At 44.9% G+C, this 25,528-nt stretch overlaps 1 protein-coding gene across 2 annotated transcripts in view; it reads left to right on the top strand.

Annotated features, from left to right (window-relative positions):
- MOV10L1 (Mov10 like RNA helicase 1) overlaps positions 1-25,528 on the top strand; it is a 1,040,774-nt gene that overhangs the window by 250,921 nt on the left and 764,325 nt on the right. For both annotated transcript variants that reach the window (XM_086967454.1, XM_086967456.1), the window contains exon 12: positions 15,713-15,804. In XM_086967454.1, the coding sequence (XP_086823580.1) occupies positions 15,713-15,804 (92 nt within the window). The remainder of the gene's footprint in view (positions 1-15,712; positions 15,805-25,528) is intronic.

Below are 25,528 nucleotides of genomic sequence, written 5' to 3'. Positions count from 1 at the left end.
GGCCTACTCTTCCATACGTATACATTTATCCGCAATAGCAGCTTATCTCCAGAACAGGCAGCATCTCTCACTTTTCAGAGTGCCTGCCATCAAAGCTTTTCTGGAAGGACTCAAACAAGTTATTCCTCCCAGACACCCACCAGCACCTGTATGGAACCTGAATGTGGTCCTTACCAGACTGATGGGTCCACCTTTTGAGCCCCTACACTCATGCGAGATACAATTCTTAACGTGGAAAGTGGCTTTCCTAATAGCAATCACATCGCTACGACGAGTTAGTGAACTTCAAGCACTAACTATCCAAGAGCCATTCATACAGATTCACTCCAACAGGGTGGTACTACGCACTAACCCGAAGTTTCTGCCTAAGGTGGTTTCACAGTTCCATATGAATCAAACTATAGAGCTGCCAGTGTTTTCCAGAATCCAGATTCAGTGGCAGTGAGAATGCTCCACACACTAGATGTCAAGAGAGCTCTAATGTACTACATCGATAGGACAAAAGATTTCAGGAAGACAAAACAACTGTTTGTTGCCTTTTTACCACAAAACAAAGGCAACCCCATTTCAAAAGCAGGTATAACCAGATGGATCGTTAAGTGCATACAGATTTGCTATCAAAAGGCTAAGCGCACATTAACGATTCCCCCAAGAGCCCACTCAACACGAAAGTTAGGGGTATCCATGGCTTTCCTGGGAAACATTCCTTTAGAGGAAATCTGTAGAGCAGCCACATGGTATATCATATTCACATTTATCAAACACTACTGCGTAGATGTGCACTCCAAACAGCAGGCAGCTGTAGGACAGGCTGTTCTAAAAACACTTTTTCAGGCTGCTGCAGCTGGCACAGGCAGCCGCCACTAATAGAGGGACTGCTATATATTCTATGCACAGATATGAATTCAGCAGCCCACATGCCTTGAACCGAATATGCTACTTACCAGTATGCATCGGTTCTTGGCATGTAGGGCTGCTGACATTCATATCGCCTGCCCTCCTCCCCGGCGCCTGTAGCGGCTGCAGCACTCAGAATTACTCTTAGCATGGTCATCACTTACTGTATCTACTCCATCGCTGCCACAATGGCAAAAACAATCTGTTAATGGAGCCCATGCGCACTGTAGTCCAGGGGAGGAGCCACCTATCTCGTGATACTTCGAAGACTCTTCCAGGACAACAATGTGCAATCATCCTGGCCCAACACTAGGCGGCGATCTATGCACAGATATGAATGTCAGCAGCCCTACATGCCAAGAACAGATGCATACTGGTAAGTAGCATATTCGATCCTGTGGGATGCAGGTGACCAGGATTATGCTCCTTCTACCGTGGCTACGGAGGAAGATGGTTCATACTCTATGGTGTTGCATAGGGCAGACGAGGCTCTCCACCTCAAGTTCCCTACTGTGGCCGTCAGGACTAACTACCTGACCGAGATGCTTCGGCCAGCGTCTTCTTCTATGGAGCCGCTGCTGCTTTTTAATGATGCACTCTGACGTTCTTTTGGGCACCTGGTCCAGGCCTAACACAGGGGCTCCTGTGGACAAGAACGTGGCCCGACTCCATAGCCGGCCCTGGGCGGACCCGTTTTACTCTCCCAACACCCTACTCCTGAGAGCTTGGTTGTCCAAGCTTCTGCGTCCCGAGCACATTTCCTTTCGCACCTCTGGACAGGGAATCCATGAAACTGGAGCAGTTTGAGAAGAAGATTTTTTCTTCCGCCAGTTCAGGACTGCGGGCTGTGAACACTGCATGTCTCTTGGGCCGTTATTCCCATTCTGTGTGGGATACGGTTGCGCAAGTGCTGCCTCAGTGTCCGGTGGAGGCTCAGACCATACTCTCCCAAGCTATTGCTGAGGGGAGAGATGCAGCCAAGTTCACCATCCGTTGTGGTCTTGGCACTGCTGACTCGCTGGGCAGGGCCATTTCAATGACCGTGGTGTTACGTCGCCATACCTGGCTGAGGACCACTGGCTTTTCTGGGGATGTCCAGAATACATTGATTGACATGCCTTTTGCTGGAACTCGCCTGTTCGGCGATAAGGCAGATCTTGCGTTAGAATGTTTTAAGGACTCCCGGGCTACAGCCAAGTCCTTAGGCCTTTCGGCCACACGCACTCTTTCCGCTTTTGCTTTTCGCTCCATTCGTGGCCAATGAAGGGGTGCCCAAGCACGTTAGTTTCAAAGTCACAAGCCTGCGCAGCAACCGTCTCAGCGCAGTCGCGGATGTGGGAACCTCAGGGCCGGGTCACGGGGCCAGCATGCAGGTCAGTCCACCACCACCCTGCTGCCACTGCCTCCAAACCTTCCTAGTCCGGGGTTTCAGGCCCACCAGACGCCAGTGGGTGGCAGGATTCTCCATGACTTCCACCACTGGTGCACCATCAAAGACAGGTGGGTTCTGCAGATTGCCCGAAGGGGCTACTCCCTCCCTTTGGAGACTACACCCCAAGCCATGCCACCTCAATGTCACTGCATGTCGGTGATCACTTGGCACTTCTCCAGCAGGAGGTCGCGGCCCTCTTGGCCAAGGGGGCCATCGAGTGTGTTCCGTCGCGGCCCTCTTGGCCAAGGGGGCCATCAAGTGTGTTCCGACGCCAGACGTAGGTTGTGGTTGCTACTCCCAATACTTCTTGGTTCCAAAGAGGGACAAAGGTCTTCGTCCTATCTTAGACCTTTGGAACGTCAATCGCTTCCTCCAGAAGAAGTTCAAGATGCTCATGCTTGCTCTGGTCTTGCCTGCCCTCGACCCGCAAGACTGAATGGTAGCATTGGACCTGCAGGACGCTTACTTCCATATATCCGTCTTGCCGGCCAATCGGCAATACCTGTGATTCATGGTAGGGCAGGAGCATTTTCAGTTCACTGTGCTCCCCTTTGGCCTTACAAGCGCCCCTCTGGTGTTCACAAAATAATGGCGGTGGTCGCAGCTCATCTGCGCAGATCAGGGGTTTCAGTCTTTCCCCATCTCGATGACTGGTTGTTGAAGGCGGGTTCGCCCCAAACAGTCGTCTCCCACCTCCAGACTACGGTCGACCACCTGCATTTGCTGGGGTTCTCCATCAATGTGCCAAAGTTGCACCTGATGCCTTCCCAGAAGCTCCTCTTCATCGGGCAGTTCTGGAAATGGCGCAGTTTTGGGTTTATCCCCCGAACAGCGAGTCTGGGACATTTGGGCTATGATTCTGATCTTTCAGCCCAGGGTTTCGGTCAGGACGACCTTGAGGCTGCTGGGCCTCATGGCTTCCTGCATCCTGCTTCCCCACCACAGTTCTTGTTCCTCCACCTTTGCTACCCTCACCGTCCCCTGGTTGTAGCTGAGTGTATGTGTTACATCCAAACTTAATAAGGAGATTTAAACTATAGAAAATGCTGTCCTGGACCAGTAGTTGACTTCCAGGTCAGAGTGTTAGTAGATTCAGAAGACCGTGTCGGGCAACATCTCTAGTTTTGAATCTTCTGCTTGACACTAGTTCGCACCCCTAATTTCATTCCTTTGATATTCGACTCCACAATAGTTTTTACACTAGCTGAGTACGAATCTTCTTTTTAGACTTGGCTACAGATTTACCCTTTTTGGATTGGCGACTACAATTCACCCTGCCGATAGCGAGCTGCGCAACTCACCTTCAGTCCTTCAGGGAAGTTTCCAGGTTTGTCTGGGGATAAGTTACAGTGATGCCTCCTCTATTACCGGGTAAGGTGCATTAGCATTTTGCCATCAAACTTGTATATTATAGAACTTGTTACTCAACACTCACTGTTTCAGCTCTTTGTTGATTACATTTTTAGGGATGTGTTGGGGATATGTGTTTGTTTAGCCGCATCGCTGCGGCGGCTTTTCCCGCTTTGTGCGGCAAATTTAAAAAATCCGCGTTACATGACGAGCTCAGCTCGTCATCAGCACACGACCACCGTGGCTGATGACGAGCTGAGCTAGTCATCAGCAGCGAAGAGGTTACATCAATAACAACATAATATTTTGGAGTCCCTCGAAAAGAATTGTAAACATGTTGAAGAAGTATTGAAAATTGGCCGAAATACTATTTGCTTGAAAAGATGTAAAATGTCTCATTGAAGTGTTTTTTCTGGGATTCAAGACCTCTGACATAGGAATCTAAATGGATTAGATAAAGTCACGGTGGTACAGGATTGGCTGTCTCTGAAATCAGTGAAAGAGATCCAGCTGTTTCTGGGATTTGCTCATTTCTGCACAGGTTTTGTGCAAGAGTTCTCAGAGATTGTGAGGCTCATATCTTGACTTGCTCAGAAGGGAGTTCTCTGTGATTGGGTAGGAAACAGGTAAGGGTGTTTTAAAGAGGCCTTCACTTCATCCTCTTGTTTTTAAACATTTGAACAATGAGTTACCTTTTTATCTTGCGGTTCGAACCTTCTTAACACAAACACTTGGGCTGTACATCCTGTAGCATATTAGTTTCAAATCCTGAATGATAGAGAATTTTTGCCTTTGACTCACTTGTGGCAATGTTTGGAGGAGGCCCAAAATAAGATTATAATGTGGACAGATTATAAGAACTTACAATATCTAAAATCAAGGAAATGCCTGAACATAAGATTATGGTTAGTGGTCTCTGTTATTTTCTTGATATTACTATGAGACCACTTACAGACCAGGTAACAAACACAGAAACAATATTTCCACTATGAATTAGTCTTTCTCCAAGAAATCGTCGGGTTGCATGTATATCTTGATGTTATTATTACATAGGATCTCCATTTCAAAGACCACTGCTGAAACACTCTGGGGTAGTACATTTTATATCCACTAATTATCATCCCCATGCAGACGGACAGACTAAATAAAACCCATTAACGACATTTGAGGTGCCTTTTTATAAGCCATTCAGAAAGATAAGTGAAGTGAATTCCGGTTGTAGAACTTTCATATCACTACACTTTGTATACCTCTTTGGGATATTCCCTAGTTTTCTGTTCCACATGTATTCTTCCCCACATTTGACCACCTACCTCTTACTCCTCTACAATTCTTTCTGGTCAGACTCTGCTCCAAGATGTATGTAACTGAAACAACGAGAAGGAACCAGCTGGAATACAATAAACTTAGGTTTATTTCTAAGTGTCATTTAAGTGGCCCACTGGTTAGGGGATCGCAGCACATTCTTCATCTACAGCTCAACAACTCCTGAACTAAACATTCTACATTTCCTCACCCCGACCATTCCTTATTACATGGTATGACATACACAGTGGATTGGAGTGGTGTGGCTCACTGGTTAGAGGCGGCAGACCCAGAAGCAGAGAACGGCCGGGGACCAGGGTTCAATTCCCGACGCGGCAGGGTCGTGGACCAGGGTCAGCGGACTCGACAATTCTCGCCTCGGCGCCTACTTTAACCAGGGATCACACTCGGCAACTCTGGGCATTAAGCTTGCCTCATCTCTACAATGGCCCCCCACAGACGCCGGGGATGCCTGGTTTCACCTTGGAGATACCCATAAGGGACCATCTCACAGGGAAAGACCAGGACGGGTTCCCCAGCGGTCTCCAGCGCCGGGACGCTTACGGGCAGCCGTGCGCTTTACAAATCCAACACATTTACATTTACATTTACACAGGATTCTACATACAATTCTATTCATGTGCCCTTTTTTTATATGTACCTGTAACACAATAACTATATATTATTTTTTATGTACCTACAACACAACAGCTAGAAGAAGAAAAGAAGAAAAAGAGATCATTCAAACAATAAAGCCTGAAAGACAGATAAGTTATTCTAACACATAATCTTCTAGCCTTTTAGGCAATTTACTGACTCTTTTCATCTGATAAATACCACCTAATGTCCCAGTGTCTTCTCTTTTTTTATTTGAGGCAAAATCCCCTCCCTGAATGGTGACATCCAAACCACAAGACTGTTTGATCCCTTTAAATATTAACACTCTCCTGCGAAAGATTCTCACACAGGTCCGAAGAATCAGTACACAATTCTGCCTCATCAGACACCTGAGGACAACACTTTTCCACTTCCCTCCTTCCATACAAAAGAAAGAATCTACCTCATCCGACATGTCAAACATTTGCTCCTGAGCTGGTTTTAACAGCACAACTGAACTTTTATTCCGCCAACCCTTCTGACGTAGCAGAACTGCACTTTCAGTTGCTCTTTCCACCAGAACAGGGCCATAAAATTCAGATCATTCCTTGCAATGCAATCCAGGTTTAATAATACATACCCAATCTCCTGCACTACTATTTTTATGTTTGACCCTACGCACTCCATCATGATTCTCTTTTCCAACTCCTTGTGCTTTAATCCGATTTCCTCTAGCTAACTCCACTACTTCTGCCACCTTTTTGTCATTGTTAAAATTTTCAAAAGAAGGAGTCAGCAAAGTACGACTTTCCCTTCCCCGCAACAAAAATTATGGAGACACCTCAGTTGCAGAATGTGGTGTGGTACGATGCCACCACAATTTCACCTTTAAAAAATCTAAAACATTCTTGTTACTGCTTAAATCTACTTTAATGACCTCTTTTACAAATCTATTTGCCCAATCCACTTGACCATTTGCCCTAGGACAATACAAAGTCTTTCGGTGCTGATACCGCATTTATTCAGAAACGGTAGCACTTTAGGAAAACCTTTGATACCTTTAATACGAAACATTCTTTACAGAAACGTAATCACTTCATCAGTAGTGGGATTTTCCACAAATGTGTGATATATCCATCTAAACATTCTATAAGAACAATTAGTAATCTACTGCTCCTTCCTAGAACATCATAGGGACTTGAAAAATTAATCGAAACCTTTCAGCACAAGCATCCATGCCTGGCCCCCAATAATGTTGTTTAATGAATTTCTTAGTGCCAGTCATCCCAGGATGTGCCATATGAGCTAAGTCAACGAGTTTACCTTCGAGTTCCACCGGCGGAACAAACAAATCATGTCTTAGAAGAATATCATTCTCCAAACTCAATTGAATGGTCACCTGAGCAAAGCATTAAATTGCTAGATCAATGTTTCTACTAGGTGGGCAACCATGAGCAACACAATGTTTGACCTTTCCCAACTGTTCATCTTGTTTAGAACTTTGCAACCATTCAGACTTTGAAATGGCTCCATTGCACTTGTTTACCACATCCGCAACAGCTACAACACAGTCTTGTTGATCAAGGATATTCTCCTCCAACACATCTTCAGGTGGCAATCTTGACAAACAATCAGCAACCACATTCTTACCACCTGAATGTTCTGAATATCAAAATGAAACTCTTGCAACCTTGCAATGAGTCTAAGTCTTAAATATGCTTTTCCTGACCTGACCCCATCCATCATGTAAACCAGTGGTTTATGATCAGTGACCAGTACAAAAGACTTACTCCACAAAAAATTAATAAACGTCTCTACTGCCCACACAAAGGCCAACACCTCTTTCTCAATAGTACTGTAGTGCTGCTCCGCACCTCTCACTACTCTAGAAATAAAAAAAACACTCTCTCCTTACCATTAACCAACTGGCTGAAAACAGCCTCCAAACCAATAGAACTAGCATCAATTGTTACATATGACTTATTATGAGGATCAAAAGTGTTTAAGGCAGGAGCTTGTGCAATCAACTCCTTCACTCTCTCAAAAGCCTCATCATGCCCCTTATTCCATTCAAAGGTAACTCCCCCCTTTCTCATCAGTCTTCCCAATGATTCAACCACCACCTCATAACCATGCACAAACTTGCGATAATATTCTCCAAGCCCTAAAATAATCTCAGAGAGTCGTTGTCATATGGTTTAATTGCATTATTAAGAGTAGTGACCAAGTTTTCTTTAGATAAAATACCCTCACTGGAAATTGTATGACCTAAATAGTCAATCTCCCTCACAAAATATTTACATTTGTCTTTGCTCACAGTCATGCCTTTCCCCCTCCGTCACTATGCTCAACCCTCCCAACCCCTCCTCTACTCCCCTCTCATGACCCCTTCACTTACCTAACTCCTTTTCCTCTTTCTCTCATTTTTCTTTCTATTGTTTTTTTTAATTTCCCTATAAACTATAAAACTGTATACTGTATTTAATATATTCCTGTTTATGTTCCTATTTTATCTTCTTTTAACTATGTAAAGAGCTCTGATACTCTCGGGTCCAGCAGCGCTATATAAAACCTTTTAAATAAATAAAGTAAAATAAATTTTGGCAAAAATAAGTATGTCATCCTGGAACACCTGTACCCCTGAAATCACACATCAAAAAGTTTCTGAAAGACACTAGCTGCTGAAGCTAATCCAAACTTCATTCTCAAAAATCTGTATACCCTACATGGGGTTACAAAAGCTGTTAAATCTTTCGATGCATCATCCAATGTAACCTGATGATATGCCGACTTGAGGAAAATAATCGAAAAATGCTTGGCACCAATACCAGCTGCTAGTAACTCTATGTGGCAGCTGGTGACTTTCAATTGCAACGTGCTTGGTTAGAGACATCAAGTCAATACAGAGCCGCAAATCACCATTTTTGTTTAAAGTGATAATCGTAGAAATCCACTCAGAGCTATCAGTTGTCTCCACAATTCCTTTAGCACACAACGTAACAAGATGATCTTTTAGTTTTTGCCTATCACTTTAATATACCATTCTGACCTTGTGTTGAACCAGCACAGCACCCTTTTTGAGTTTTAAGTGATGTGTGAAACCTTTTACTTGGCACACTTTATGTAAAAACACAGCATCATGCCTAGAGCTAATCTCGTCAAAATTAGTTTCTGGAATGTCAATTTGACTCCAGGTCAAATCACTCAACTTAATTGAAGTGTCCTGGACTCAACATCACTTCAATTTTCCCAAATCAAACCACCCACAATGGATCTACCATTGACTGCAACATACATTTTTGTAAAAACTGTGCGCCCCTGAAACTCTAAATTGTCCTACAAAAACAACATGGTGATATCAACATTCCCAAAAACCTTTGGATTAACATGGGATTTCCTCAATTTCACATTGTCCCACCCTTTTTTTAAAGTGATCTCTGACACAATGGTGATTGGCTATCCTGAATCCGCCATTACCTCCAATTCAACCTCCCCCATATGTCCACTCCCCAAAGGCGTTTTTAAACCACCAACCATGTTTATATTACACAATAAAAGAGTATCATCATAAAGTGAGTATCATATTTTCCAAATTATCACTGATGCCATTAAAAGTACTCACACCCACCCCCATTCCAGGCTTCATACTTCTGCACACACTTTGAAAGGGTCCAAATTAGTTACATTTCCCCTTAATCGCTGGGCAATCACGACTATTACAAAGATGCGATTTCGACCCACCGCTATAACAATATAATTTACTCCCCTTATCCTCACTTTTATTTTCCCTAGACTTAAGCATTCTTTTATGCGATTGTACAACACACACAGGCGCACTAGAAGTACCTTGCACTATGGCACTTAACGCTTTAGATGAAAGAATGGACCTTTCAATCCCTTTGGCTATGTCTAAAACCTCATCAAGAGTAGAATTCCAACATGCCAATGCCCTCGCTTGTATGATTCACAATTGAACACAAATTGATCTCTGATATAAGTATCCACAGTAACCCAAACTCACAATTCGCAACTAGCACCCTCCGAGCTGCAACAAACTCTTCACTGATTCTTCCCCAGATAGTTTCCAATCATGACATTTGGGGCACCCACAAACTGTTTTTCAAGTCTTGCTACAGCTTCCTTGAACACATTCAACCCATCACCATCACCTGCAGGTGGCAGGCAGTATTGGCTACAAGTTCTTGAATATTTCAAGTGCTGCATTGCCTAGAAAACTAAATAATCTCCTTTCTGGTTTAAAGCCTACACCATCAGTAGCAACAATGTAATTTTCATATGTTTTAAACCATTTTCTCCACACCAATACAGGTTTACCAGATTTTGGTAAAAATATGGATGCCAGACAAGAAATGCAACAAATGTAACTTAATGGAAGCATCGGATATTCATATGTTCTTGGAGTGCCCTAACATTGCCCAGTTGTGGGAGAAAGTGAGATCTACTCTAAACTCCATCTTAAATACATCATTTTCAATCACTCTGCCACTTATTATCTTCGGGTGGGAAACAGCATCATTGGTAAGGCGAGATCCTTTTTTACAAATCTGTATTCATTGGGTAGACCAAACTGCTCCATTACACTCTGGTTGGCTTAAATCCCTATACGAAACATCGAAAATGGATTTGAGTAGACCATGCAACAAAAGTAGTCTTTCTTTTTGGGACCTGTTGACCCAGTGGAGATAGTATTCAGTTTTTTTTTTTTTCTCCCCCGGGTCCTATGATTATGTTCTTCACACTCCTTGGACTGGGTCTGGCCGCGTCACGATAGTAGTCCTATAGGTTGAAATATACCTTGATGGAGTCAGCTTTAGCTCCCAAAGTCCCTCTTCCTCCTGGGATCTTTCTGCCACCATTCTAATATACTCGCGTTCTGGAGCTGGAGTTGGGTAAAGGTCATCTTCTGGCCTGACTTTCAGAGGAGGACACGCAAGGTGGTTGGTATTTCCCAAATTGAGGGCAAGGCAAATGAGGAGAAAAAAAAAATATGGATGCCCGATTGTCATTTGCGAATTGGCCATATTAAACCCACAAACAATAAGTCTCTAAAATAATGAACAATCAAAAATAGTGCGCGTATCACAGCCAAGAAATCTTGACCTGTTGCCTCTCCAATGTGCGGTATCGCAGAAATAACTTCCTGACATGCTGCATTCATAATGTCTGTGCATCACAGAAAAGAAAGAAATAGAGCACAAAAGAAATTTATAAGGCCTGTGCCGACTGCAGAAATAAGTGTGCAAATATATGACAAGCTGACTCACAAACCAGAATGTTTGTATTCCACTCACAGTGAATACAAGGGGAAAAAACTGTCAGCTGGTTTCTGGTCTATAAATATCCGAAGACAAAACTGTTACCAAGATGGGCGCCCTAAGCGGGGTTAGTGTGATGACTTAATGGACACCAAAATTGCTTCCTTCACAAGATTACTTCCAGTATGGCTGCAATATTTATACGTGACGATATACAGCTGACCAATGATGCACAATACCAGAACAGAGAATTCTACAGCAATACACACGAGAAGTTTCACTCAACGGGCAGTCACGCTCCGCCACCCGCAGGATGCAGCTAACGCGGGCCAGACAGTCACGCTCCACCACTCCTGACCCCCTGCTGGATACAGGACCACGTGCCCAAGTTCCTAACCAACCGTTGATCATACGATGTACACAATCACACCTCCACTGTAAAATAGTACCTTAAAACACCACGTAGCAGTTAGAGATGTACAGTACAAATCTGTAGAAAGCGAGATTAATACAGAAAGCCTTCCAATGAAAATCTTATGATCAATACCATCTAGTGGGGTTTCTCCTCACAGTGGGCCTAACTCCAAACCAGCACTCTTCGCCATTAAAATGACTTGAAGGAACCATTTGGAATACAATAAACGTAGGTTTATTTCTAAGTGTCATTTAAGTGGCCCACTGGTGAGGGAATCACAGCACGTCTTTCATCCACAGCTCAACTCCTTATGACCTTAACATTCTACATTTCCTCACTCAGACTGCCCCACCATTCCATATTACATGGTATGGCATACACTTGATTCTACATACAATTTTATATACAAGAGTAACATAAAATATTAAACAGCAGGTCAACTTTGAAGGGCTAACGCTCAATACACAATGTTTTCTGACAGGAAATACAGTGCATTAGCTTCCTTGGTTGGGTCTGAAATACGCTGCCCCAACGACCACTAGTTGACTACCAGGTCAGAGAGGGCAGAATCCTATAAAGTATTTCTAGACTCTGATGGCAACATTGTTTTTTTCAATTCTTCCGCTTGAGGCTCTAGTTTGCAGCAATAATACTGTTCCCTCACCTTTGTTGTTTTTCCTCCCTATTCCTTGTACTGACCCTTGGTTTTCTCTTGGACTGGCTTTAGTATAGTTTTGGTACTAACTCTGATGTGAGAAGGCTTTAATGACTACAAATGTGCTTTTAGGACTTTGATTCAGATTTCCCCTTTTTGGTTTGGCCCCTACAATTCTACCTGCAGGAGGAGAGGAGCACAATTCACCTACAGTTGTCAGGCAAGTTTCCAGTTTTACCTGTGTTCTAGTTAGTGACCCTGCCTCTCACCAAGGGAAAGCTTTATTCATTTGTCGCTGGCAGCCTTTTCTATGTTCAGTGTTCTGGCTCCCAGCAGCACTCAGGCTCCCAGGCTTCCCTAAGGCAATCTCAAAGCTGCTGTCACCTTGGTGATTGGTCTGAGAGCCGTGGTTTGGTGCTCAGACAGCGACTGGGGGACTTTGCATGTCCTCCACCCAGGTTGTACAATACAGCCGATGGAGAACATGCAAAACCGCCATGCACACTTACGGTGCAGCAGCAGCTACTACTCCTCCCTCAGTCCCTCTCTCTCTGTGTCGAGCCCAACCCCGCCCCATCCTGGCTTGCTCCTTGCAGAAAAAAAATGATAATGTAATGTTAATGTTGCTTTCTTATCCTTTTCATTTTCTTTTTACACCTGTGGTGATACTCCTCCGCATTAGCTTAGGAGCTACCCCTGGCTGTATTACGATTTTGTCATCGTGCTTACCTAGTATAGAACTCCTGTTCCTTTACTTTATACTCATGGTCTTCCGTTTCCCTTCTTGATAGTGAGTTGTAGTGTTCCTGTTCAGTGCTACGCCATCCTGTACTTGCAAAAGTCCACTACAAGTCTTTTAACAACTGTTGAAAACAAATATCACCCTATCTCTCTCTCTCTCCCTCTTTTCCTTTTTGGAGCATGTTCTCCTTACTCTTCTGGGGTGTGACGCAGGGAGTGAGACCACTTATAAAAGAAGAAGGTGGGATTATCCTTGCTGTCCTTCAAGCCACATTACTGTAGTCTTTACACAGATCTATCACCGCTTATTTTTGTAGCTCACCTGTTCAAAGTAGAAATATGGGGTCTCTGGTCCCGGTTGGTGCAGTGGCTTCAGATAAATTTGAAGGAGTTGTGTGTCAACCTGGTGCCCTGAAAGCCCTTCTGTCAAAGCCTGATCTAATCCATGTCCTCTGAGCAGCACTACTGCTATGTATTACAGCAACAAGCTTGTAGGAGTGGGGTCTTGTGACTTCTTTCTTCAGGCTCTTAAGCTGTGTGATGGCTCCCACTTAACTGGATTTAATCACACGTATAGTGTAGCCAATGTCCACTCTTTTAATTCATCCTTAAATTAAGTATGCAGTGGTGAGAGAATTATTAGAGACTGCCATCCAGTGTGCAAAAATACAAAAGTATTTATTTTTATTCTTCCTAAAGTGCAAAAGAGTGAAAATGGTTCTCCCTAATGGGAATTCACAGGATTTACCAGATGGTCAATCAGCTAGCGGGATCCCTTTCCATCAGGGCAGACAACTCACCAGGCAACATCTTGTTTAGTCATAAGTAGCATCTGCAACCAGAGGTAGCGTAGGTTCTCTTTGCTCTGTTGACATGTACTCTACCTCCAAAAACACACAATGTTTAGTCTTCTGCAGTCTAGAATTTCCTCTTTGGGCCTCTAGAAGATCCAGCCTCCTATACACATTTCAGCCTCTGCTGTTGTTCCCACGAATCCCAAAGAAAATTAAGCAGGACTGAGTACAGTTGATACAGATGGCCTTGGATTTGGCCAGAGAGTCTGGTACTTCTTATCTACGGACCTTGAGCATTTGCAACTCACTTTTACTTTGTCTTTGGGAGGATCTGCTGTCTCTGTAGCAAGACAAAGTGCTACACCTGAATCTCCACAATCTGCATCTTGATACGTGGATGTCAACTGAGAAGTTTTAATTTACCTTCAAAGGTTGTAGATTTAAATGCGACTTCCAGCCGCCCTTTGACCTGAGATGTGTATTCAGACCACTGGTCCAAGTTTGTCACTTGGTGGAACGGAGAACAGGTTAACCCTCTACAGGCTGGATTATGTTATCTTCTTTTTTGGCCTGTTAAGCCTTTGCTGTAGGCCACTTAAGGGTTACTTATTTGCCCTTTCAGCCAGCCTTAATTTACCCGATCAGCTCTCTTAATTCAAATCACCAGTTGTGATGTTTCTCTTGAAAGGACTTCCATATACAGTTCCTCCTGCTCCCTTTTTTATACAGCGGTTATGCATTTCTTGAAGTGTGCTCTTTCAAACCTTTTTATATTTGTAGTGTGTGTGTCTTGACGATCAAACGGTGTTTATTATTGCAATTACATTTGCGTATTGCATCCGCGAACTGCAGGCATTGTCAACCACTGATAATTACTCGGCCACGTCGCATTCCATCGTTTGTTTGCCCATCATACATTTGCTCACCATACCATCTCAGACATGAACCAGCCAGATGAAAATTGCCATTGGTCCTCCTCTAGCAGGGACAGTCTAACCTGAAGTCTCAGGCCTGGTCCGTTCGGAACAAAAGCAACGTCAGGCTTGTTTTGGCATGTTTGGGCTTTATTTCAGTGGCACATTAAACCTGGGACTCGTGTCTAGGTATATCTGTCTGACGTTGGGTGTTGCATTGAGTAATCCAAATAAGTGATACTCTGTGCCACAGCACGGGACCTGCACCTTAGTAAAGAGACTCAAATAGGCTGAAACTCATCTGGGGTTGCATGTGTAATAGCTTGGCAGTTCAGGCTGGACTGCTCCCATTGAAAGAGGACGAAGTCCGGTTCCTGTATGAGTTGGCAGGGTGGGCAATAGCAAGATGAACTGGAATGCAGCTGAGAGTAATTACCAGTGTCTGCGATTAATTCAGTCATTCCACCCATTACTTTTTCCCCCTTTCTATGTGAGGCAGTCCATCCTGTGTTCTTTTCTTGCCACTGCCAAGGATGAGGAGAGACTACACTGGTTGGATCAAAGGGACGCCTTTAACATCTACATTGCTTCAGAAGATGAGAAATGTGCTTTTAGAAGTATACTTCCACAGAATAAGTTACTTTCAATCAGTGAAGCTCTTTATTGTGCATGCTCTATCTAACCGCAGCTTCCTTATCATCCATCCACCTTATTTGTTTTGTGGAGTGGACATTTTTGTTTTAATAAGGTTCCAAACTAGATTTAACAGACTGCAGCTGTAATTAAATCTTTCTTCTACGCTTTAGGTCTTTGACTCCGCACAGAGAGAAATAATGATTAAACTGACATCAAAAGGCAGGGATTTCTCCTTTATCTGCCTCTTTGTTGTCGTGTCCGAAGATAGATCGGTTGGAGTGTGATAGACACTGATTACACCACCTGTCAGCTTGCATAAGTTATTGCAAGAGTGTCTGAATCAAGTGTAGAACGAAGGGTGAATCACAGGATGAAGAATAGAGTAAGAGTATTCATTCAAAACCGTGGTACTGAAGGTAAGTAACTTATTCATCACTCCGTTTTCATAAAAAGTGGTCCATTTCCAAAAGTGTTTAAAAGTTTATTTTCTGACTTTGTAGAAAAACATTTATTTCCCAAAATGTATTGAATTCTGTGCTAGTTAACTGCCTGATCTTGGGTTTATCTGGTGCTGTGAGATACTTCTTTTTAGCTAGACTCTTTTGTCTATTTTGCACTGTGTAAATATGTTGGCTAGTGCATGTCTGTGATGGCATACGTAGACCCCATGATATCACTTAAGTATAGCTGTCCTTTACAGATTCATGATGAAGATGTTACGCTGAAAGTGAATCCTGCTTTAGAACAAAACTACAACTTTGAGCCAATGGATGTGGAATTTTGCAATTGTAGGTAAGCAGTAGGCTTAAATCCAAATAATAATCTTGCAAGAATGAGCATTGTCAGATTAAAAAAAATAATAATTAACAATTTGTATTATTTTTCTTCAGTTACAGTACATAAAAATCGAATATTCAAGTTACAATTATCTGCATAGCAGGAGCTCACATATATACACAGTGGCCAAAGAATTGCATATTGTCTCTTCACAACTTAATCATGTGCGGCATTTATAATCTTGACTCATTTGGGATGCGGTATAAGGGCCATTGCCCAAGTATGGCATCTCTTTCCGTCCTGCTGTTACAATAGTTGTACTATTTCCCTGAAACAGGTATCTCACGTAATACACTTTTTGCAAGCTCCCTTCCCCTGCTGACGGGCCGCTCCAGAATCGTACTAATCTTTGAGCAAAAATGATGTAGCTAAAATCGAGTTTGTAATAAGCTAAAAGCGAGATGTCTATCCAGGTAAGTGGGTACTTCATGAAATAAGGGGAAGTGGAGAACTAGATCAAGCCTAAGCCCAGCAATTCATATCCCTCTGTTGAGGTTGGGTGTTCCCATCCAAGCTAATGCAAAGTGGTGGATTGGGGTGGCATGTACATGGCCTCATATGACAAGGGTATCGGCTCCTTTATAAGCTTCTAGTTTGAGATCCCAACTCCTAGCAATCGGTTCCTTTTTTAGGCTGCTTTGTTCCTCCCATCCGATTTCTACACTTTCAGTCAGTCCCTATTTTTCCACCTCTTCCTTCCAACTGGGTACAGAGGGCGCCACAGGGGATTTCCACCTCTTAGTAATATCTTACTTGGCAAGGAGTAAGGCTCGGTCTGCAAATCTGTTACGCACTTTACGTTCTTTTCACCTTCTGTATAATCCTAGTATACTTGTCTCTACGGTGTGCCTTCCCATATCTCCTACGACTTCCTTTAAAGTAGCTGTTATTCCACCCCAATATCTTCCTAGACTAGGGCATGACCAAAGCACATGTAGTACATGTGCGTCCGGGCATCTAGGGCAGGGTGGTTGAATGGTAGGGAAAATGGTGTGTATTCTATGCAGAGTCATGTACTCTGTGTTATCATATATTGGATACATTTAAAACTGGTATTCCGAGATGCGCGTTTTGGGTATTCTAACATTGTTGCCCATTCTTTCTCTGTAAGTGGTCTGTCAATGTCTTGTTCCCATTTAGTGCGTGTACCAGTTAGCGGGGAGGGACGGTGTGTGCGTATACCCGATATAGCCAGCAAGCTAAATGACTACCCGTTCCCATAAGGTACATCAGATGGGCCAACTCATGTGTATTTGGTTCCTCCCCATCAGGTGCCCAGTGCCTTTTGACATAGTGCGTCACATTTGCAGGAGTCAAGAATAGGGTCTCCGGGGTCCCTCATTCATACGTGAAACCTGCATGTGTGAGTAACCTCTTGTCCCCAAATACACCCCCCACTGTTGTCACTCCGGTTTGCAAACAGGGTTCTAACATGCGAGCAGTAAGTGTTCCTAGGTTGGTAGGAATACCTAATAACTGTATATTGGGAGCGTATGCATGGAGGACATTAGTGTAATTTAGTGTCTGCTTCCAGTATGTGAGTGCAGTTCTAAGAAGAATTCCCGCCGAGTGTGGTGTAACTCTACCCAGATAGAGCAGTCTGTGCAGTGTTCCCTGAGCTAACATGTGCACCGTATAAGCAATTTCCTGCTGATTTCGACATGCTATCCAGTACGAGAGCCACTGCAATTGTGATGAGCAGTACGCATACATATCTGGGGCCCCATCCCTCCAGCGTCTGATTGGAGTTGTAGCTTCGCTAAGCCCCATATTAAGCTAGTAAGGAGTGTGTTCAGTGTTGTAAATACTGCTCTCGGCATTACCACTGGTAGATTCGTAAAGTAGACGTGGGAGCATAACCATTTTTGCAGTTGCTAATCTCGCTACCACCGAGAGGGGTAATGACGTCCAGAATGTGATTTGAGCCCTCAAAAAGCTAATGGCCCTATGTAGATTCCCTTCTATAAGATCTGTTTTAGTTCTATAAATTTGGATCCCCAAATACTTAAAGGTGTGATGAGCAATTGTTAAATCACGGTTACCAAATGGTATCATCTGCTCTTCCTTATTGGCGCCAAAGGGGAAGGCGTAGGATTTTTCGTAATTAATTGCTAACCCTGCATTGTGTTCAAATTGCGTGAAAAGCTGGGCAACAGTGTCCAAATTGTTTAGCAGTCTCCTAGTATATAGAATGATGTCATCTGCGTAAAGTGAAACAGCAGGACTGGTGCTGTTCATGTTTATACCCCATCCCATCGAGGACCCTCGAAGTTTGTAAGCCAATGGATCGAGGGCGAGCGCAAACAATATGGGCGATAGGGGGCATCCCTGTCTTGTGCCCCAGTTGGATTTGATAAAGTTCTGATATATGCGACCCTCTGCACACCCTAGCTGTGGAGCTATGATACAATACTTGGATCCAACGAGTATAGGCATGTGGAATCCCAAATTTCAGTAGTGTGGCCAGCATGTAATCCCAGCTCAGGGTGTTGAATCCCTGAGTAATATTTAGTGTGACACATCCTTCTTCTGGGTCCTCTGCAGTACAGTAAAACATAACATTACATAGCCGGCGTATATTTAGAGACGTACTATGCCCAGGGACAAAACCAAATTGGTCTATGTGCACCAATTTTGGTACAAGGGGCTGCAAACAATTAACAAGAATTTTACTCAAAATCTTATATTCCGCATTTAACAAGGAGAGCGGACGGTATACGGACAGTTGAGTGTGGTCCCTCCCCAGCTTGGGAAGGGAGGTTATTAGTGCTTTCGTCGTAGAGGAGGGCAAGGTGTCTGTCTTGTATGCTTCCTTATATTATATCTGCAACTGTGGGGCAAGTTGTTGCATGTAAGTGGCATAAAACTCCACAGTTAAGCCATTTAGTCCTGGAGTTTTGTTATTAGGAAGGCCCTTGATCACAGTTTTTATTTCCGCCAGCGCTATAGGTTCAGATGGCATTTTTTTATTCTCATCTGATACCTGTGGGAGCTCTAGTGTTCCAGGAATGCGTTAATCTCTAGACAGTAAATCATTGGTGGGGCCGTGTAGAGCGTCCTGGAATGGTCATAAAAGACTTTATTAATGGCTGTTTGTGTACTGAGGGGGAAGCATTCCTGAGGATTCATGCCAATAGGGTGCCTGGTCTGTCTGATTCTGCATGTGTTTTATGTAGGTAAGTGCAGTGATCTATTATAAGCAACAGGTCCAGTAGTATGCAGGCCTCCTGGAGGTCTTGTTTTATTGTGGGATCTTGGAATGATCTGGCTTCGAGTATGTGCAATTTGTCTTCAATATCCTGCAATTCTCAGTGGACCTTTTGTCTGGCTCCTGAGGAGGTGCTGAGAGCCGTGCCCCTAATCACGACCTTTAATGCCTCCCATTCCAGCCCCACGAAGACCAGCATTTTCCGCAAAATAATTTGTTATGGTAGATGCTAGTGCTTCCTGTTATACCCCATCTTCTAAGTGGCAGAGTCTTCTAGTCACCATGTAGGGACCGGGGCTGGAATACGGCCCATATGAATGTGATTTTGAATGCACCTTGGTCGGATATTGTTTTTTCCACATAAGCTGCTCAAGTTGTTTGCGTAAGAAGTGACAAACTATATATGATCGATTCAAGTGTGAAGATCATGTGTGGCTGAATAAAAAGTGTATTCTCTCATTCCCTCATTATGGTTACGCCATATGTCCATCGGGGCCCATCCTTGCGCCCAAGTCTGTAATGTTTTGGAATGGCGTATTGATTGGAATGACATATTCATCCCACCCCCCACAGGGGAGTGGGGATCTGTGTAGACCGTATTGATCCCCATATTAAAGTCACTACCAAGCACACAATTCTCGTCCGTCCAGTCCACCAGCGCTGTGCTAACCCGGGCATAAAAATGCTCCTGATCCACAATAGGGGCGTATAAACTTCCCAGCACTATTGGTTTACCATCCTGTGTACCCTGAATCAATACGTATCGGCCCTCCTTGTCTATTCGAGTCTCTAGTATTGCAAAAGGGACCCCAGCCCGTAACCAAATAGCCGCTCGCCGGCAAAGACAGAATAGGTCGTATTATACAATTGCTCTCTCCATTTTTTCTGTAGTTTGGTGGCTTCTAGCCCTGTTAGATGCGTTTCTTGTAAGAACACAATATGTGCCTTTCGTCGAATCAATTGAGCATGTACCCTATGCCGTTTATGTGGTAATCCCATTCCCCTAATCTTTCATGTTATGCAGTTATAATGTTGTATCGTACCCAACTTAGCCATTTAAGTGGATAAGGACATATTAGTTGGTACAGCATTTCTGAGAGTTGCAACCCGTCCGCATCCCTATCAAACACCCAAATACATGGTCCAACTGTAAAACTTGGTTCGACCAAACTACAAAACAATACTTGTAAACTCAACTAATTTCAAGCGTGCTACTGCATTAGGGGCCATGGCTGAATATAGCTTTGGGAAGCTTTCAAATCTTGGAAGAGCAACCTCCCAAAGTACTTAAAGAGGGGGTGCCAGCCCCCGGCCACGAGGTCCCTCAACCCCCGCCGGAGCCAGTGTTCAAGTCTCTATGGACATTAAAGAAAAAGCGGACATCCGCTCCCAGCCGTGGGATTAATATAGACCCTTTGTCGTGGATAGTCTTCACAGGGTGTTGGCATGGTAGGCTTACCTCCTCCAGCATGTGAAACCAAGAGTCGTCTCCTCTATCTGTATTAATATTACTTACGAACTGCATCCCAGTAATCTTGTTGCAGTAGTGGGAACCTGACCTTGCATGGTACTACCCGGGTAATTTTAGTGAGGGAGTTGGTTCAATGTGTGTGATGACCGTGAGGAAAACAGCGGTGCGCTGCGGTCTGGTTCTCATTGAGCTGCGTCTCCTGTAGATGACTCATCGTCATTAACTGATCTTGTTTCACGAAATGTGGCAGCAAAGATAATGGCCCTCCTTTGATCCTTAAGCGCTTGCGCGGGAGTTGCATCCTCCTCGCATCGTTTGGTTTGAAGCGTTGTTGCTGCGATTCTCGCCGTCTCGTTGTGAATCCTCTACCTGCTGGTAAACTGAGCTAATAGGTAAGTCTGGGAAAGCGTACTCAATCCATTACCATGCTTCTGTGGGGTATCAGAAAAGTAACTTTTTTGTTCATAGATGATTTTCAATTTTGCCGGATATAAGAGAGCGTATTTTAAATGTATTGCTTGCAGATATTGGTTAAGTCCATGATATTTTGCCCTTTGCTTCTACACTTGGGAGTGCGTAACCCGGGAAAAAGGAGATACATGCATTATCTTTTGTGGTTGGTGCTTTTTCCCTTGCCACTTGCAAAATCTGGTTACAACAAGGGGTGGTGAGGAACAGAGTCTCTGAATTAAGCAGAAAGCTCTCACCCAGTCAAGAGATCAGGGCTAGATCCAACACCGTTTTTTAGCTCACTGCACCATCCCAGTTTCAGAACCTGGCTGTATGCAAATTAGTCTGTTCCTGTCCCAGTGCATGATGGGAACAGGGCAAACCAAACTACAAAAGCCAATTCTTACACTGGGAAGGAAACAAGCTCCCGGGGACCGGTTTCTGGCATTGCAGCCGTCATCGGCCCGGTTTGCTTGAATCCTGATGGTGCAATGAGCAAGGGTCTCACATCTGAGAATACCCTTCCACGCTTAGGGTGGACAAAAATAGTTACAACAAGGGGTGGTGAGGAACAGAGTCTCTGAATTAAGCAGAAAGCTCTCACCCAGTCAAGAGATCAGGGCTAGATCCAACACCGTTTTTTAGCTCACTGCACCATCCCAGTTTCAGAACCTGGCTGTATGCAAATTAGTCTGTTCCTGTCCCAGTGCATGATGGGAACAGGGCAAACCAAACTACAAAAGCCAATTCTTACACTGGGAAGGAAACAAGCTCCCGGGGACCGGTTTCTGGCATTACAGCCGTCATCGGCCCGGTTTGCTTGAATCCTGATGGTGCAATGAGCAAGGGTCTCACATCTGAGAATACCCTTCCACGCTTAGGGTGGACAAAAATAGTTACAACAAGGGGTGGTGAGGAACAGAGTCTCTGAATTAAGCAGAAAGCTCTCACCCAGTCAAGAAGAAGAAGGCTGAAATGCCAGAAACCGGTCCCCGGTAGCTTGTCTCCTTTCTGGTGAAGAATTGGCTTGGTAGTTTAGTCTGCCCTGTTCCCATGATGCACTGGGCCAGGGACAGACTGATTTGCATATAGCCAGGTTCTGAGCTGGGATGGGGCAGTGAGATAAATAACGGTGATGGATCAAGCCCTGATCTTTGGACTGGGTAAGAGTGGTCTGTTTAACTCAGACACTCTGTTCATCACCACCCCCTTTTCTAAATCGTTTCAGGCCACTATAGGTGTGGCAGGGTATACTCAGACATGAGTCCCTTTCTCACTGCTCCATCAGGATTCAAGCAAGCCGGGCCGAAGAAGGCTGAAATGCCAGAAACCGGTCCCCGGTAGCTTGTCTCCTTTCTGGTGAAGAATTGACTTGGTAGTTTAGTCTGCCCTGTTCCCATGATGCACTGGGCCAGGGACAGACTGATTTGCATATAGCCAGGTTCTGAGCTGGGATGGGGCAGTGAGATAAATAATGGTGATGGATCAAGCCCTGATCTTTGGACTGGGTAAGAGTGGTCTGTTTAACTCAGACACTCTGTTCATCACCACCCCCTTTTCTAAATCGTTTTTGGCCACTATAGGTGTGGCAGGGTATACTCAGACATGAGTCCCTTTCTCACTGCTCCATCAGGATTCAAGCAAGCCGGGCCGAAGAAGGCTGAAATGCCAGAAACCGGTCCCCGGTAGCTTGTCTCCTTTCTGGTGAAGAATTGGCTTGGTAGTTTAGTCTGCCCTGTTCCCATGATGCACTGGGCCAGGGACAGACTGATTTGCATATAGCCAGGTTCTGAGCTGGGATGGGGCAGTGAGATAAATAACGGTGATGGATCAAGCCCTGATCTTTGGACTGGGTAAGAGTGGTCTGTTTAACTCAGACACTCTGTTCATCACCACCCCCTTTTCTAAATCGTTTTTGGCCACTATAGGTGTGGCAGGGTATACTCAGACATGAGTCCCTTTCTCACTGCTCCATCAGGATTCAAGCAAGCCGGGCCGAAGAAGGCTGAAATGCCAGAAACCGGTCCCCGGTAGCTTGTCTCCTTTCTGGTGAAGAATTGGCTTGGTAGTTTAGTCTGCCCTGTTCCCATGATGCACTGGGCCAGGGACAGACTGATTTGCATATAGCCAGGTTCTGAGCTGGGATGGGGCAGTGAGATAAATAACGGTGATGGATCAAGCCCTGATCTTTGGACTGGGTAAGAGTGGTCTGTTTAACTCAGACACTCTGTTCATCACCACCCCCTTTTCTAAATCGTTTTTGGCCACTATAGGTGTGGCAGGGTATACTCAGACATGAGTCCCTTTCTCACTGCTCCATCAGGATTCAAGCAAGCCGGGGCCGAAGAAGGCTGAAATGCCAGAAACCGGTCCCCGGTAGCTTGTCTCCTTTCTGGTGAAGAATTGGCTTGGTAGTTTAGTCTGCCCTGTTCCCATGATGCACTGGGCCAGGGACAGACTGATTTGCATATAGCCAGGTTCTGAGCTGGGATGGGGCAGTGAGATAAATAACGGTGATGGATCAAGCCCTGATCTTTGGACTGGGTAAGAGTGGTCTGTTTAACTCAGACACTCTGTTCATCACCACCCCCTTTTCTAAATCGTTTCAGGCCACTATAGGTGTGGCAGGGTATACTCAGACATGAGTCCCTTTCTCACTGCTCCATCAGGATTCAAGCAAGCCGGGCCGAAGAAGGCTGAAATGCCAGAAACCGGTCCCCGGTAGCTTGTCTCCTTTCTGGTGAAGAATTGGCTTGGTAGTTTAGTCTGCCCTGTTCCCATGATGCACTGGGCCAGGGACAGACTGATTTGCATATAGCCAGGTTCTGAGCTGGGATGGGGCAGTGAGATAAATAACGGTGATGGATCAAGCCCTGATCTTTGGACTGGGTAAGAGTGGTCTGTTTAACTCAGACACTCTGTTCATCACCACCCCCTTTTCTAAATCGTTTTTGGCCACTATAGGTGTGGCAGGGTATACTCAGACATGAGTCCCTTTCTCACTGCTCCATCAGGATTCAAGCAAGCCGGGCCGAAGAAGGCTGAAATGCCAGAAACCGGTCCCCGGTAGCTTGTCTCCTTTCTGGTGAAGAATTGGCTTGGTAGTTTAGTCTGCCCTGTTCCCATGATGCACTGGGCCAGGGACAGACTGATTTGCATATAGCCAGGTTCTGAGCTGGGATGGGGCAGTGAGATAAATAACGGTGATGGATCAAGCCCTGATCTTTGGACTGGGTAAGAGTGGTCTGTTTAACTCAGACACTCTGTTCATCACCACCCCCTTTTCTAAATCGTTTTTGGCCACTATAGGTGTGGCAGGGTATACTCAGACATGAGTCCCTTTCTCACTGCTCCATCAGGATTCAAGCAAGCCGGGCCGAAGAAGGCTGAAATGCCAGAAACCGGTCCCCGGTAGCTTGTCTCCTTTCTGGTGAAGAATTGGCTTGGTAGTTTAGTCTGCCCTGTTCCCATGATGCACTGGGCCAGGGACAGACTGATTTGCATATAGCCAGGTTCTGAGCTGGGATGGGGCAGTGAGATAAATAACGGTGATGGATCAAGCCCTGATCTTTGGACTGGGTAAGAGTGGTCTGTTTAACTCAGACACTCTGTTCATCACCACCCCCTTTTCTAAATCGTTTTTGGCCACTATAGGTGTGGCAGGGTATACTCAGACATGAGTCCCTTTCTCACTGCTCCATCAGGATTCAAGCAAGCCGGGCCGAAGAAGGCTGAAATGCCAGAAACCGGTCCCCGGTAGCTTGTCTCCTTTCTGGTGAAGAATTGGCTTGGTAGTTTAGTCTGCCCTGTTCCCATGATGCACTGGGCCAGGGACAGACTGATTTGCATATAGCCAGGTTCTGAGCTGGGATGGGGCAGTGAGATAAATAACGGTGATGGATCAAGCCCTGATCTTTGGACTGGGTAAGTGTGGTCTGTTTAACTCAGACACTCTGTTCATCACCACCCCCTTTTCTAAATCGTTTTTGGCCACTATAGGTGTGGCAGGGTATACTCAGACATGAGTCCCTTTCTCACTGCTCCATCAGGATTCAAGCAAGCCGGGCCGAAGAAGGCTGAAATGCCAGAAACCGGTCCCCGGTAGCTTGTCTCCTTTCTGGTGAAGAATTGGCTTGGTAGTTTAGTCTGCCCTGTTCCCATGATGCACTGGGCCAGGGACAGACTGATTTGCATATAGCCAGGTTCTGAGCTGGGATGGGGCAGTGAGATAAATAACGGTGATGGATCAAGCCCTGATCTTTGGACTGGGTAAGAGTGGTCTGTTTAACTCAGACACTCTGTTCATCACCACCCCCTTTTCTAAATCGTTTTTGGCCACTATAGGTGTGGCAGGGTATACTCAGACATGAGTCCCTTTCTCACTGCTCCATCAGGATTCAAGCAAGCCGGGCCGAAGAAGGCTGAAATGCCAGAAACCGGTCCCCGGTAGCTTGTCTCCTTTCTGGTGAAGAATTGGCTTGGTAGTTTAGTCTGCCCTGTTCCCATGATGCACTGGGCCAGGGACAGACTGATTTGCATATAGCCAGGTT

Source organism: Lissotriton vulgaris, chromosome 1_1 (genome assembly GCF_964263255.1).
Source record: "Lissotriton vulgaris chromosome 1_1, aLisVul1.2, whole genome shotgun sequence".
NCBI lineage: Eukaryota > Metazoa > Chordata > Amphibia > Caudata > Salamandridae > Lissotriton > Lissotriton vulgaris.
The sequence above is the reverse complement of the archived record's forward strand: the minus strand, read 5'-3'. Positions and strand labels throughout refer to the sequence as shown.